Source organism: Vombatus ursinus, unplaced genomic scaffold, assembly GCF_900497805.2.
Source record: "Vombatus ursinus unplaced genomic scaffold, bare-nosed wombat genome assembly UNPS02010193.1, whole genome shotgun sequence".
NCBI classification, from domain to species: domain Eukaryota; kingdom Metazoa; phylum Chordata; class Mammalia; order Diprotodontia; family Vombatidae; genus Vombatus; species Vombatus ursinus.
In genome coordinates, this window is record NW_020949971.1 from 9318603 (window position 1) to 9333869 (window position 15267).

Below are 15267 nucleotides of genomic sequence, written 5' to 3' on the forward strand. Positions count from 1 at the left end.
AGAAGAAGAAGAAGAAGAAGAAGAAGAAGAAGAAGAAGAAGAAGAAGGAGGAGGAGGAGGAGGAGGAGGAGGAGGAGGAGGAGGAGGAGAAGGAGAAGGAGGGGATGGAGAAGAGCATCTGTCTCCTCTCCTACCTCTACCAGAGGATAACCTGGTCAACTTCACAGATTTTGGCCTTCCCGTTGATATCCTAGCAGTGTCCTCAGAGTAGCAGTGTCCTTCATTGAGAATTGAGGAAAAACTAAGTTCCCTGAGGAAAGGGGGCTTGAGGACTCTATGAGAAGCCCAGCAGAGAGCTGCGTCCTGCCTAGGGGGGCTCTGTGAGAATCCAAAGGGACACACGGGCTTCTGGCAGCCAGCGGCTGAATAACTTCATGTGTTCTCTGATCAGTCGAAGGTCAAGTGGGAACTACCTAATTAATCAATTGGAAGCAATGAAAGCCGTTGGATGCTTGGACTCCTTGTGTATTTGTGTAGATATATTTTTTGTTTGTTCGCTTGCTTGCTTGAGGAGGAGATGTAGTGAGAGAGATCTCAGCTCCTGCCTTTTGGATAGCTCCTTGGCTTTCTCCCATGGCCTTTCCCCTCTGCCTTACCATCTTGTTTCCTATCTTTCTAATGTGTTCACTCAGATACTCCAAAGTGTATGATCTCATGCAGGTGGCTGTGATTCTTCCCTGGAGAAATGCAGAGTGAAGCCCAGCTTCGCCTGCTCACCGTGTCACCCTTGTACAGGTCTTCTGACACCCGATGTATGGCAGGCCTTCCCCCCTTCCTGTTGACATCACACTGCTATTGGGGAAGGACGCGGGATCAAACAGCTCTGGCTCTTCTCTTGTGACAGCCCACTTGTTCCTATCATACATTTTCTTCGGTGAAATTCTTTTCCCCAGCTCTTCTTGGTATTTCTCTTCCTATGCACCACTCAGCTCTCCCCATTGCTCTCTGGGAAATGATAATTTTTGATTCCTCAGAGCACGTAGCATTCCATGGCTCATAGCCATACAATAATGCACACTCATCATGAAATGTTTCCTATTGTTAAAGTTATATCTCTTTATTGCTTTTGTCTCTTCTTGTTGCAGTCATTTTCAGTTGTGTCTGACTCTCCATGACCCCATTTGGGGTTTTCTTGGCCAAGATACTGGAGTGGTTTGCCATTTCTTTCTCCAGCTCATTTTATAGATGAGGAAACTGAGGCAAACAAGATTAAGTGACTTGCCCAGGGTCACAGATCTCAATGAAGCAATTCAATCAGACAATAAACATACAAATATCTACTATGTGTCAGCCACTGTGCTAAATGCTTTACAATTATTATCTCATTTGATTCTCACAAAAACTCTGGGAGGCATGTGTTATTATTATCCTCGTTTTACAACTGAGAAAACTGAAGCTAAGAGATGGAATGACTTGCCCAGGGTCACATAACAAAAAAGCACTGAGGCTGGATTTGAACTCCAGGCCCAGTGCTCTATTCACTGAACCTCCTCACTGCCTCATAAAGACGGGTCCTTTAGCATATTAAGCTCTTTGTCCCTCTGAACATTTACCAGACTAGGCTCATTTGAAGACATGAATTTATTGGGCAATTATGAACCTTTCATTAAATTTTCTTTGGAGAGTTAATCACTGTCTCCATACTATAAATATAATCCTTACTTAGTGAGAGTGGGGCGATTTTTAGATGCTTTTTTGGGAACCAGTGGCAGAAATTTTTCCTTTGTGTGAGTGGTGGAAGAGGTCGCTTGCATCATTAAGACAGAATTTCCATGGACTGGGGAAACCATGCTGGGTTTCCCATTAACCTGCATAAATACTATAGCACACACTGAAGGATGTTTTATTGTTTTCAGTCAGCAGGCCAAGATCAGGCCTCACCAGAAGGTTAGACTCAAAAGGAGCTAAACTCTTTTTGGCTTCCAAAGAGATGGTGGTGAATCCATCCCACATTCTTCTGGAGATTTTTGTCAGTTGGCCTGTTCTACAAATTGCTTCATTTCCTGAAAAATATAGGGAATGTTTACTTTCCATCATTCCTCTGTTTTCTAGAGGCAGAATTGGATTAGACATTAAAAAGATCCTTTTGACCTCTAGTCCTTTATGATTCCTCCATCTGTAGATTGTATTGATAAAAAGAGCCAAATTGTAATGGCACTTTAAGATTTGCAAGATGCTTTGTTCAGCTCAGTTGATCCTCTCAATGACCCTGTGAGATAGAGGCTATTATTATCCCCATTTTATAGATGAGAAAACAGGCTAAAAGGTATCAAGTGACTTGTCTAAAGCCACATAACTAGGAAGATTCCGAGGCAGGATTTGAACTCAGGTATTCCTGATCGCAAGTACAGCTCTCTACATATCATGCCATCTAGCTGCCATCCGTTTTTATATTTTCTTTCTCCAAGCTCAGTGACAGGAGGCTTAACTATTAAAAACCAAGTTAAATCACAGCTTTAGAAGTGGAAGGGGTCTTAAAGGCCTTCTGGTCCAACACCCTCATCTTATGGGGGAAGAAATGGGATAAAAAATTGAGTTACCTGGGGTTGATATTAAATACTCTTTTTATGTATGTGTCTATGATGGGGGCAGGGGAGGGAGGGAGAAGAGAGAAAGAGAGAGGTAGATGAGGGGGGGAGAGAGAGGAAGGGAGAGGAGAGGGAGGACAGGCAAGAGGGAGGGAGAAATGGAAGGAGGGAAGAAGGCAGAGACAGACAGACAGAGAGGGAGGGAAGGAGAAGAAAAGAGAGAAAGAGAGAAGGGAGGTAGATAGGTATGGAGACAGAAAGACAGAGACAGAGAGGCAGAAAGCAAGATGGCGGAGTCAGCTTTTGATTATTCCTGCTTATGAAGGGAAGCAAAGCCATGGATAAAGCAAAATTTGATACTATCCCCAAATCACTTGTTTTTATCCCTAGAATTCATTTTAAGTACAATAATGACCTGATTAAGGAGGAGTTGGGAAGTTGTCTATCCCACTCATTTTCTTAGTAACTTCCCATAGTCTAATATCATGTCTGAAATAGTCAGCCCATTCTTAGACACATGCAAAACCTCAGCCTAAGCAGGGCTGCCCGCTCTCAAACTTTCCTTGGAGCAGATGGTTAGATGAAGTTATGAGTTCAAACACAGTTGCTCTGAGCCCCTAGTTAGGAAAATTCCTAACATTGAGGAAGATAAGGCTCTCTGCCTTAATTAACATTTCTGTCTATTTTTAGTTAACCCCTGTCCTCTTTATGTTTGGGATCAAATTCAGTTTATTTTAAATATATGAGTAATGAAATAGCAGGTTATTTCTATAGTGTCTCGATAAGCAATGGAAGGAGGAAGAGGGGAGTTGAGGTAAGAGCCAACCTCCTTTTAGGAATTTTTTCAGGGCTTGAATAGGTAGCTGACACTGGTGGTGTCAGCCCGAGTCTTCTGCTCTGAGATGTCTGGAGGGCTCATGGTCCCCTTTGATATCTTCCTTCTCAAGTGCAGCTCAGTCCTTCTCTTTCTCTTTTCCTTGGTTGTCCTTGGGCTGCTGGTTCTTTTTGGTTCAACTCTATAGGATCCCATTCTTTCTTCTCTACTTCTGAACCCTCATAATGTTTATCTGGTTCTGAGATAGCCCCTATATTTTATACAAGTTTTTATGGAGTGGCTGAGTCTCATATGCTTTAGCTTTGATTGATTTAATCTAATCACAAAGTGTTCTTATCTAGCAGAGGAAATTATTTTTAAGTGGGGTGGGATAATTAATGGAATCTAGGCTAAGGAGTTTGTATGTTATCCAAGAGACAATAGGAAGTCACTGAAGATTCCTGAGCAGAAGAGTGACTGCTTATAGAGGATTATTTTGGCAGATGTGTGGATGGTGGATTAAAAAGGGAAGAAACTGAAAGAAAGGAGGCCAGTTAAAAGGCTATTACAAAAGTCCAGGTGAGATATGATAAAGGCTTGAATTAGGGTGGTGGGTGTGTAAGTGGAAAGAAGGAAATGCCAAATGATTGGAAGGGGGTGGTGGTGACTGAAAGGGAATAGTCCAGCAAAATTCCTAGGTAGCTAATCTCAGTGACCAGAAAGATGATGGCACCATTGAGAGAAATAGGAGAGTTTGGAGGAGGAATGGGTTTAGGGAGGAGAAAATTAGCTCCCTTTTGGGTATGTTGAATAGAGATGCCCATGGGGCATCCAGGTGGAAATGCCCAGTAGGGAGAGATGAGGTCTGGTTATATCAGTTTAGGAGTCATCATCATAGAGATAATAATTGAACCCATGGCTGGTTACCAAGCAAGAGTATAGAGAGAAAAGAGAAGAGGGATCAAGATACAGCTATGGAAAATGCCCAGAATTAGGGATTAGAGTAGAGATAATGACTACAAAACTAGGGGGAAAAAATCTTTGCAGGATTTCTTTGATAAAGGTCTGATTTTCAAGATGTATAAGGAATTGACTCAAATATAAAAATGAAAGCCCTTTCCTCAAGTGATAAGTAGTCAGAGAATAGTTTTTGAAGAAGAAATATAAATTATGATAGCCATATGACAAATACTACAGATCTTTATTAGAGAAATACAAACTAATACAACCCTGAGGTTCTACCTCACATCCATTAGATTGGCAAAGATGACCAAAAAAGGAAAATACAAATATGGAAGGGCTATGGAAAAATAAGCCCATTGATCTACCACGTGTGGTGCAGCTGAGAATTGGTACCATCATTCTAGAATGCAATTTATGACTAAGGCCCTTTAGGTACTAAACTGTGCGTAACCTTTGACTCATTGATAAAAGTACTAGTCCTACAGTTCATCGAATTCAAAGAAAAAGTAAAGGGATGCATATGCGCAAAACATATTTGTAGCAACTTTTTAAAGTGATAAAGAACTGAAAACTAAAGGAGTGCCCATCATTTGAAGAATGACTGAGCAAACGATAGCATTTCAATGTAATGGAATACTATTGTGCTGTAAAAAATAAAGAGACAAGCTCATTTTATACATGCTTAGATAAACATGAATGACATGTTATGGTGATATTACAAGCCACTATAAAGGTTTTTGATGTAGTTAACACGAGTTAGTTCATGTAGATAAAGCATTTGGTAAGCATTTACTGGGTGCAAGGCTTGTTTGCTGTTTGTCCTTCATTCTCAAAGAGAACCATGACATCAGGGAAGTGATGCCATGACATGCAAATGAATTGGATTTAAGTGAGGCAGGGCTGTGCAAAGTTACCAGTCTCACTTTCTCCTCTGGAGCCATCTGGGTCAAGTGGCCAGATATGGATCAGGACAACTGGAGATGGCCAAGGATGCAGGGGGGACCTTGGCCTTTTCAAGCTAAGGTCTTTAACAGGTCTCAGTTTGACTGAATCAGCACCCTTTCAGTGATAAAGGCTTAATAAGAATTGAGGCAGAGAATGCCCGCTTTACCTAGTCAAAAATTTTAAAAAAGGCCCTGTGCTAAGTAAACAATATACTTTGATTCTAACATTCTCAAATCTGACCTTCATGTTTTAATAAAGATGTTTGGAAACAGGAAAAAAAAGAAATAAGAGATAATTTCAGAGAAACCTAGGAAGATTGGCATAAACTAACAGAGAGAAAGGAGCAGAACCAGGAGAATAGTTTATACAGTAACAACAATATTGTAAAGGTAAAACAACTTTGAAAGACTTAAGAATTCTGATCAATGTAATAGCAAACAGTGATTACAGATGATTCTAGTGCTTAGCACAGTGCCTGACACATAGTAGATGCTTAATAAATGTTGTTGACTGACTGACTGATACAGGACTGATGATGAAGTATGCTATGTATCTATTCCCTACAAAGAAGTGATGGACTCAGGGTACAGAATGTGACATATTTCAGTGCTGAAATTTGTTTTGCTTGACTCGTCAAATTTGTTACAATGGTTCTCTCCCCCATCAACGGGGGGAAGGTAGGAGGGAGAGAAAATCAATGCTCTTTAATTGAAAAAAAAAAAAAGGAAAATTGAATTAAAGTTACATTTTTAAAAAAGACAAATGACTCTGTAAATGAGTCAAGAAGGAGTAGTAAGATGTACGACAGGAAGAGAAATAGGAGAAAACAGAAAACATCCAGGAGGAAGGGGATGGTTCCCAGCAGCTACAGAGATTTGGCAATTCAGTTACCACTGGTAATCTTGGAGAGAGCAGTTTCAGTTGAGATGGCAAGGTGTTGAGGCATGAGAAGTGAAGGACAGGCAGGCAGAGAAGAGTTGGTCTCAACAAAGAAGAGAGCCATATCTTGGTCAGAACTGGAACAAAGGAGAAGATTATGAGGGAAGATGTCAAGGAATATTGCGGTACATAATAGGAAAAAAGCAGAAACTCAGAATAGATGGCCTCTATTTTCCTATTAAAGAGGAGAGGTCTTCCACTGAGAGGGAGGGAAAGAGGGTGCTTTAGGGCATCTGAGGAGAGAAAATAAGGTTTGCAATAACCTTGGTGGGGAGTATGCTAGAAAGTCATTTGGGGAAGAATAAAAGGGATACTCTGTAGAAGGTGAGGTGCCAGTTAAAATATGTTAACCAGACATCAAAGTTGTGTAACTTTCCTCTAAATCTGCTCAACAGTCTTTGAGGATGAAGAAATAATGAACAAGGCAGGGGGAGAGAGAGAGATGAAAGGTTAGGAGTTTGTAATCAGAGGAATGTCAGCCTTCTGGATTAAGTTAGTGGCTTTAACAGGTGATGGTGATATCAATCAATCAATTAACATTTGTTAAGCACCTGCTAAGTTTCAGGTGCTGTGCTGAGCAACTGGAGATACAAAAGGGGCCAACCTTCCTGCCTTCCAGGAGCTCACAATCTAAGGGGCATCCTTGTGTGTGGTTGTGATAGAATGATGTTATAGGTTATGGGAACTTAATGAGGCCAGAATGTTTGAAGGGACAACAGCATACATATTGAAGACCCCCAAGTGTGGAGATAGGGGCTGGGAGAAGGGGAAACCTGTGAGAAAGGCGCTGAGCTCCTTGAGAAAAGAAGGGAATTATCTGGTAGATAACTACCACCAATATCCAAAAAAGGCGATCTGAACAGATCACAGATAGCAGAGGGTTGGTCTGGAAGTGTTGGTAGTGAGGAGCAAGGAGTATGTCTACTCTAGGCCCAGCATTTTGGTAGGCATGAAGACGATGCGGTGCCTGCTGGGGGTAGCCAGACTTCCATGTGTAAGAAGATGGAAAGAACAAGAGAAGTAGAGATTTAAGATGAAGAAACAATAGAATAGGGTTTCCAGAGGGGAATGGGAGGGAAGAGCAGGATAAGGATTTGGTTGGGATAGGTCTGAGATGAATGGGAAGGATTAGAAGGTAAGGAGGGGGTTTTTGAGATGTAGGGTAGAAAAGTAGGGCCCCACCTCCAAGGGTTGTGTAATGACAGAAGCTAGCTTAGCTAGTTCTTACATATACAACAAAGAAAACCTCAATTCTCTCTCAAGTGTTAGCCTTCCCATATCAAAGAATACACAAAGATAGCAATATCAAATTGACATCAATATCAACTATCAATATTGGATAAGAATATCAAATGTTTATTGGCTGAAGTGGTTCCTGGCTCTTTTGTTCTTTTTTGTTGTGATTGATTTATATAAGTTAAGCTTCCTTCGGAAATAATGATAGCCTGTTTTAGTTCATGTTTGTTATTTTCCCCATTTCCCATTTTCCAGTGTCAATACTTGTTTAATAACCCACGTTAGGGTTGCCTCAACCGTGCATGATGCCTTTTCATTTTTTATTTTTCTGATATATTGATTTTGACCTTTTCTCTAGCAAGTCTTTGGTACATAGAGCAATAATTCAGAAATAACTCACAGTGGCAATCAATCATTTCCTGTCTGCTAACAAGTAGGGCTATATCCAGTACTTTCAACTCCCTTCTGGAAGAAAATATTCCTGATTTGGGGAGATGAGGTTTCCCTCCAGTCTCCAAGCCTTTTCTTAATCTTTGGTCATCTTTTTTTGCCATCCGTTCTTCACCATCTATGAAGCCATCAGGTACTGAGTATATGTTGATTCACTTGACCAAATATTTTGTAGAAATTTCTCTGCCTCTCTGGTCTCTACAACAAAAGTCGGCACATGGGCTGCATTTAGCTTCATGGAAGTGTTGGCTGGTTTTTTAATGCTTCTTCTGAGCACTGCAATACGAAATAACCAAATGTCCAGTGAAGTTATTCTTGTCTTTGCTAATCCGCATCCTTCTTGCCTTCTCTGCAGCCTCTCCTGGACATTCTCTCTCTTCCAGGCTTTAGAGATATGGCTCTTTCTTGATTCTGCTCCTACCTGTTTAACCCTCTCTTTTTCCTCATTTCCACCTTCTGGCTTCCCTGGCAGCATCCTTCAGGACTTGCTCAAATCTCAGGATAGGAAGCCTTTTCTACTCCCCCTCTGCCCCACTGTAAGCGCCTTCTCTTTGAAATTATCTCCCATTTACATGGTATATATCTTGTATGTACATAGTAACGTACATAATATCTCTCATTAAACCACGAGTTTCTTGGAGGCAGGGACAATGTTTTTTGCCTTTCTCTGTGTTCCCAGCACTTAGTACAGTGCCTGGCACATAGTTGGTGCTTAATAAATGGTCATTGACTTACTGACTGTGTGGATGCTTGTTAAAATTATCTCTGTTTCACTAAGAAAAACTTTTCCATTTAACGACAACTTTCGACTCTTTCTCCGGGTTTCATTATATGTTGGGAATGTCAAGAATGGTATGATTCAGTTCTTCCAGTCACATTTAAATTAATGTTGATAGGGAAGCCAAAAATAATGTGATTCTTAACCTTCTCTGCTAATACTTGGCCACGATCCCTTCAGAAGTGGAAGGGGCAGGACAGAACTGAGGGCCGTTCTGTATTCTGTCTCCCTGTCTCCCTCTCTCTCCCTCTCCTCTCCCCCCTTCCTTTCCCTCTCTTCTCCCTCTCACCCCTTCCGCCTCCCTCTCCTTTTCTCACGTTGCTGTAGCCAAAGATTTCATTGCCAATAAGCCCATACGGAGCTAGTCTGGCCCACAGAAAGTAGACAGTCTGGTGCAGGGACCATTCTGAGAGCCCCACCTTCCCTAGTAGAACCTTCTAGAGTTTACATGTTGCTGGCATAGCCTCAAGAATCCAGGGCCCTTCTGTGCCCTGAAGTGATGTCAGAGTTGGCTTTGTAAATATTTCCTGTAAAGAAACACACCAGTGGACAAACAGAAGAGAGATCAGAAGGGACTCAGGGCAAATGTTATTAAGTTGACCTTGCTAATATTTTTATTAACATTTAAATGTTGTCTTTGATCAAAATGTGAATACTTTGGATTTGAATGGTTTTATTGAGGGTTTTAATCTTTGTTTTGTTCAATCAACATTTTATTGGTGACTTATTGAAATCATTATGTTGTTAAGAAAATGCACTAGGTTTTTTTTTAAGAAATGTGGTACATAGTAGTATGATGTTTTAGTCCAATTAATATCATAAGTGAGAATTTGTGGGCTAGCCTTAGACTTATCGTCATATGTGTGTCATGGACGCCTTTGGAAGTCCAGTGAAGCCTATGGTCGTCCCTTCTTAGAATAATGCTTTTAAATGCATAAGGTAAAATAAATCAGATTGCAAAGGCAACCAATTATATCTATAGCTCCTGTGTTCAAATAAAACTTTATTTAAAAATGTAATATTTATTGTTGCTCAAGAACCTCACAAAAACAGGACCACCAGCAATGGTTGGTTGGCCAGAGAGAAGGAGAGAGAGAGAAAGAAAGAGAAAGCCCGAGCATGCACATCCTTCAAGCTCTCTGTGTAGCTGACTGCAGCTTCCTTTTTCCCCCTCAAGTGCCCTAAGCAAACAAAATACTTTTAGACCAATAATGCCTTGTTGGATTAATGAGTTTTATCTTTGTGTCTGTTTCTAGAGAATAAGTGAGCAGCAAATGTAAAATAGAAACTGTAAATTACCAGATAAACTTTGTATATACTCCCCAGAAAGGAGAGGAGAGAGATGGAATCTCTAGTCTTTTCTTCATCAGCTGCACGTGATATATCTATCTGTCTGTCTGTCTGTTTATCCGGTCAGTCTCTCTGTCTCTGTCTCTGTCTCTGTCTCTCTCCCACTGTCTCTGTCTGTCCCTCTCTGTCTCTTTCTCTGTGTCTCCCCACCTCCCTCCTGGGTACAGCTGCAGCAGCAGTGGCCCTAATGATCCCCAGAAGTTCCTCTTGTCTCTGTGTCTTGCTTGTACTTCCACAGTCTATCCTCTCTTAACCCTGGGGCTCACTTCTCGCCTCTCGTGAGATTTCCGTTTCCCCCTCCTTCGAGATGAAGACAAGGAACCTCTGTTTTTTCAGGTACTGACACAGTCCTAGGCAGACTTCCTATCTGTCTGCAATCCCCGCTCTCCACTGCCCTGCTCCAGAAGGCACTTTGGCTGCTAGGTCAAATAGAGCAATCGATAAACAAGGAAAGGAATTAGGCACCAAATGCCATCCATTCCATATCTTTTACAGCTGTGAGGCTGAAGTCAGCTGAGGGGAAGAGAGGAGGTGAATGGAGAAAGAAGTCAGAAGCCAAATCAATGTCTAAGGCTTGCGTTCTTAGCCTGGAAGTCCTGGAGCTTGTCATTCTGAAAATATGATACAATTGGTTTCCTTTGTAATAATCTGCATTTTATTTTATACATTTAAAAACATTCTGAAAAGGTGTCCAGAGATTTCATCAGCCAAAGGGGTCTGGGTCCCAAAGGTTAAGAATGCCTGTTTTAAGGAGAGTCAAAGTAGGGTAGCTGAGAGAACACAGGATGATTTGAAGTTGAAACCTCTGATTTGCACCTGGGCCCTGCTGCCCTGTGACCCCGGACAAGTAATTTCCTCTGGGCCTCAGTTCTCTCTTATGTAAAAGTGAAATTAAACTAGATCACCTCTTAGTTCTCTTTCTGTACTACAACCTGTGAATAAATCATGTAACTAGTTAGTTGTACTGAGGGGTGTGCTGGTGCCCACTCAAATGGTTGAATTTTCCACGTAAGCATTTATACCTCAGAAATCTGCAAAGGTTACAATTGGAATAATTTTATCGATTGTCTATACTTAAGAAATTGAGGGAGAAAACATTAATACAGGTTAAAGTTAAAGTGTGCTGTGAGCTTATTTTTTTTTAGAGGAGAGAACCAATTATTAAACATTTGCCAATTTCCCCTTGCTGTATTTCATCCAGACACAAATAGCTAACAATGAGTACAAAGACAGTAAGTGCTGAATCTTGGAAATTACTGTATCTGAGAATCCGCTCATTTAAAAATTTCCATAAAATGGATAGATGGATAGTGGATAGAGCACTACCCCTGGAGTCAGGAGGACCTGAGGTCAAATGTGGCCTCAGATACTTACTAGCTGTGTGACCCTGGGCAAGCCATTTAATCCCAATTGCCTAAAAAAAGATCTAAACTAGACAAGGCCTGGAGAGAGGTCACTTGCTAAAGGGCACACAGATGGTTAGTGTCAGAGATTAGGTTAAAACAAAGGTCACCCCCAGTTGGCTGTTCTTGTACAATGTGGGAGTTGGGTCCCATCCATTTCGTTGGTATGTGTGGTATCAGTGGCCCCACACTCACTGTCCCCTGTTGTTTTTCTCTTTTCCCAGTTAAACTACAACTTCAGGCAGAAGAGAGAGGAGTGGTGTCCATTAAAGGAGTATGTGCTAACCGCTACCTTGCCATGAAGGAGGATGGCAGATTACTGGCTCTGGTATGGAATGGTTCTTGGTTTGTTGTTTTTTTTAACCAAACGTTTTACTTTCTATGTTCAGAATTAGCAGCAGTTGTCACGACATAAAAATATTTTACTACCAAACTTTGAAAGTTTTCTTATGTTGAACAGTTGTATTAGAATTAATTTATATGGGTTTTTTTGGGGGGGAGATGAGGGATGGAAAGAAGTCTTCCAGACCTGTGATTTCACTGGTGCTCAGAACTACATCAATGAAACCACCACACAATGAATCAGTGAGCTACACACAATTTCCAGTGTGGAATTTCCTTCGACAATGCAGATTTGCACCTAGCTGGTATATGATCTTCCAGAATTGCCTGAGGCAACAAAGAGTCTAAGTGATTTGCCCAAGGTCACTCAGTCAGTGTCAAAGACAGAATGTCAATCAAAGTCTTCCTTACTCTAGCCATTGTACCACACTGCCTTTCAAAGGGGACAAACCTAACTGTGCATTCTAGTTAGCGTGTAGGGTTTGTCTTTGGAACTTAGCAAGCTAAATACTTCAAAATGAATAAATGGTTTTGATGGTTTTATGGCTTGGAAATACAAGAAACAAAAAGACAGATTACTCTTTGTTATGTTCTTAAGTACAAATAGTTTGAATATATGAAAGGAACAAAACTCACACCTGGGAAATCGGAGGCAGTAAGGTGCTTTGGAGAGTACACTGGGTCTGAGGACCTGGGTCTGAATGCTTACCTGTCTGAACTTCAATAACCCATTTCCCATGTCTGGGCCTTATTTTCTCAAAAAATAAAAAGGAGTTGGAGTGGTCATTTCCAAGTTTCTTTCCAGTCTATGGGTATTGGCAGTCAAGGAGGAGAGAGCAGCTGCTTTATTCTTATTCCTTTCTTATGTTGTGGTAAGAAAATCTACCTTCTTATACTTTAGAATAGAAGTCAGTGAAAGAGTATTCCATACATTATTGCAAGCCATGACAAGGAGAAGCAACAGCTGGTACAGGGAGTCTCCATGGGGTAAGCGGGCTTTTGAATAGGATCTGTTTCCCACAGGTTGAGTTGTTGTTCAGTAGTTTTTTCAGTCACGTCTGACTCTCCGTGACCCCATCTGGGGTTTTCTTGGCGAAGATACTGGAGTGGTTTGCCATTTCCTTCACCAACTCATTTTACGGTTGAGGAAACTGAGGCAAACAGGGTTAAGCACCCAGGGTCTCACAGCTAGTCTATGTCTGAGGCTGGAATTGAATTCACAAAGATGAGTCCTCCTGATTTCAGGACCAGCACTCTGTGCCACCTGGCTACCCCTTCCCACAGTTACTTGGGTATACAGAAAACATGTTGCCGCCTATGTTTACAGTCTCCGAATTAGGGTTGCTGTGGGGGCAGTATGCTATGTTTAAGGGGAGGGGAGGTCTGCCTTCTGGTTATTGTGGGATCATACATATTGTGGGATCTAGATTTGAAAGGGATCTTAGAGACCATTAAGTCCATACTCCCTTCCCTCCTCTTATTTCTCAGAGAAGGCAACTGTGGCACAGAGAGGTTAAGTGTCTTGTTCCAGGCTCATACAGCTCCTACATGTTAGAATTGGGATTTGAACCCAGCCCTCCCAGCTTCTCATCTAGTGCCCTATCTACTACTCCATACTGCCACTTCATAAGAAGTGGGGGTGGGGTCGGGTTAAAGGAGGGCAAAGGGTGGAGTTAGACACGGCTGCCCATTTAACACCAAAGTGGAAGCTTATTCTATAATGGCATTACTCACTGTCAAGAAGGGAAAATTCTGTGTCCCTGTTTGTGTCACCACAATGACAAGTATTTTCCCATCCACAGGGAGCTCTGCCTGGCTGATATCTGTCTGGAGCAGGGGAACCCATTTACCCTGGTGCTCAGAGTGGTGGGGAGGTGGCAGTCTCCCATTAATGGCGCTGGTTCCCAAAGCCAGAAGTGAGGCCATCATTCATAGCTCTATGGACCACAGTGAGGCAAACAAGAATAAACTTCATCCTTCCCAGTGAAATGTTTGTGGGCACGAATCCACAGGAGGAGTAGGAGAAGTGAAACCACAATTACAGCCTGGGTTCTGAGAGGCTGGGGAGGGTTGTGCAGAGTGTTGATACATCATGATAGAGACTTGTCCAGACAAAGTACCAGGGAAGTTCTTGTGTTAGCCCCATCTTCTCTGTGCTTTTCATTTAGACTCTTCCTATTGGAGTTTTAAATGATTCCCTGGTAGTTCAGGGGTTCCCCTTTGGCAATTTGGTGAAGCCGATGGGCCCCTTCTCAGAATCATGTTAATGAAACAGAGGATTACAACAGAAACCAAAAATTGGTAAAGAAAAAAGATTTAATTTCCCCCAAGTTCACAGAATCCATCAAATCTACCCACAGATCCCTTGGGGGTCCATGGACCCCAGGTTAGGAACCCCTGTTTTAGACCCTCATCATCATCCTCAAAGTGTAGGATAAACCTGTGATTGGTGATCACAGTTTGGAAAACTTTGCAAAGAGCTGTGTGTGCATCCCACCACAACCAGGGCACCTAATTCAATCCTACAAACATTGGTTAAATTCTTGCAAGAGTGTTTTCGGAAGAATTTCAAGGACTTTTGGTCAGTGCTGTGGGAGTGTCCCTCTCCTGGAACAGATCAAAATCCTTCTATAGTGTCAGGCATTGCTGTGGGTGAAAATTCATCCCACCTGATGTAGCCAACTTGGGGATGAGCTTTTTCTAGTTCAGATAAGAAACAGTCCATCTCTGAATACGTACTTGGGATCATAGGATTACAGACCATAGATTTAGAACTGGAAAGGAATCCAATCCAAGATTTATTAAGCACCTACTACATGCCAGGCAATGTGCTAAGCCCGGAGAATACAATTAGCAGAAAGAGAGTTCCTGCCTTCAAAGAGTTTGCAATCTAATGGGAAGAGAAAACACATAAAAAGAGGCAGGGGAGCAGAGGGGGGAGGGGTGAAACTACAGGGGACCTCGTTCCATGGAGTTGAAACCAGGCGGAGCCACAGATGCAGCACCAGAGAAAGGCTTTGATTTTGTATTAGCTTCCCTCTATGTTTAGCATTTAGTTTACTGCGCCCAATGCAAGAGAAATAGCCTAGATGGGAAGTTGCTGGCATTATACAAATGATGTGTGCCTCTAGCTTTCCGAAATTTTCAAAATAAGAATAACCACAATAATAATATATTTAATAATAATTGCTAACATCTATACAGTATTTTACTAATAGTCTCAGTTCCCCAATTTTGTCCTAAAACCAAGGGGACAGCCATTGCTACCACTTCACCACTACTGCTGGTTTCCAGGGAGCGTTCCACTCATCTTGCTTTAATTGTCCTAGAACGTTCTCCTTCCTCACCTCTAATTCCCTTCAAGGTTCAGCTCGAGACTCATATCCTTCAAAACATGCTTCACAGTGCTGCTCCTTCCTGGAGAGGTGCTCTGGGTCCCCTGGCATTTGCAGTTATCACAGCTCTTTGTAGCTCTTCCCAATCTCTCTCTCTCTCTCTCTCTCTCTCTCTCTCTCTCTC

General features: G+C 41.8%; 1 protein-coding gene across 1 annotated transcript in view; it reads left to right on the forward strand.

The window, feature by feature from the left end:
- Window positions 1–15267, forward strand: part of FGF2 (fibroblast growth factor 2) — a 61030-nt gene that overhangs the window by 37166 nt on the left and 8597 nt on the right. Inside the window, exon 3 of the mRNA XM_027853771.1 lies at window positions 11631–11734. Coding sequence (XP_027709572.1) covers window positions 11631–11734 — 104 coding nt within the window. The remainder of the gene's footprint in view (window positions 1–11630; window positions 11735–15267) is intronic.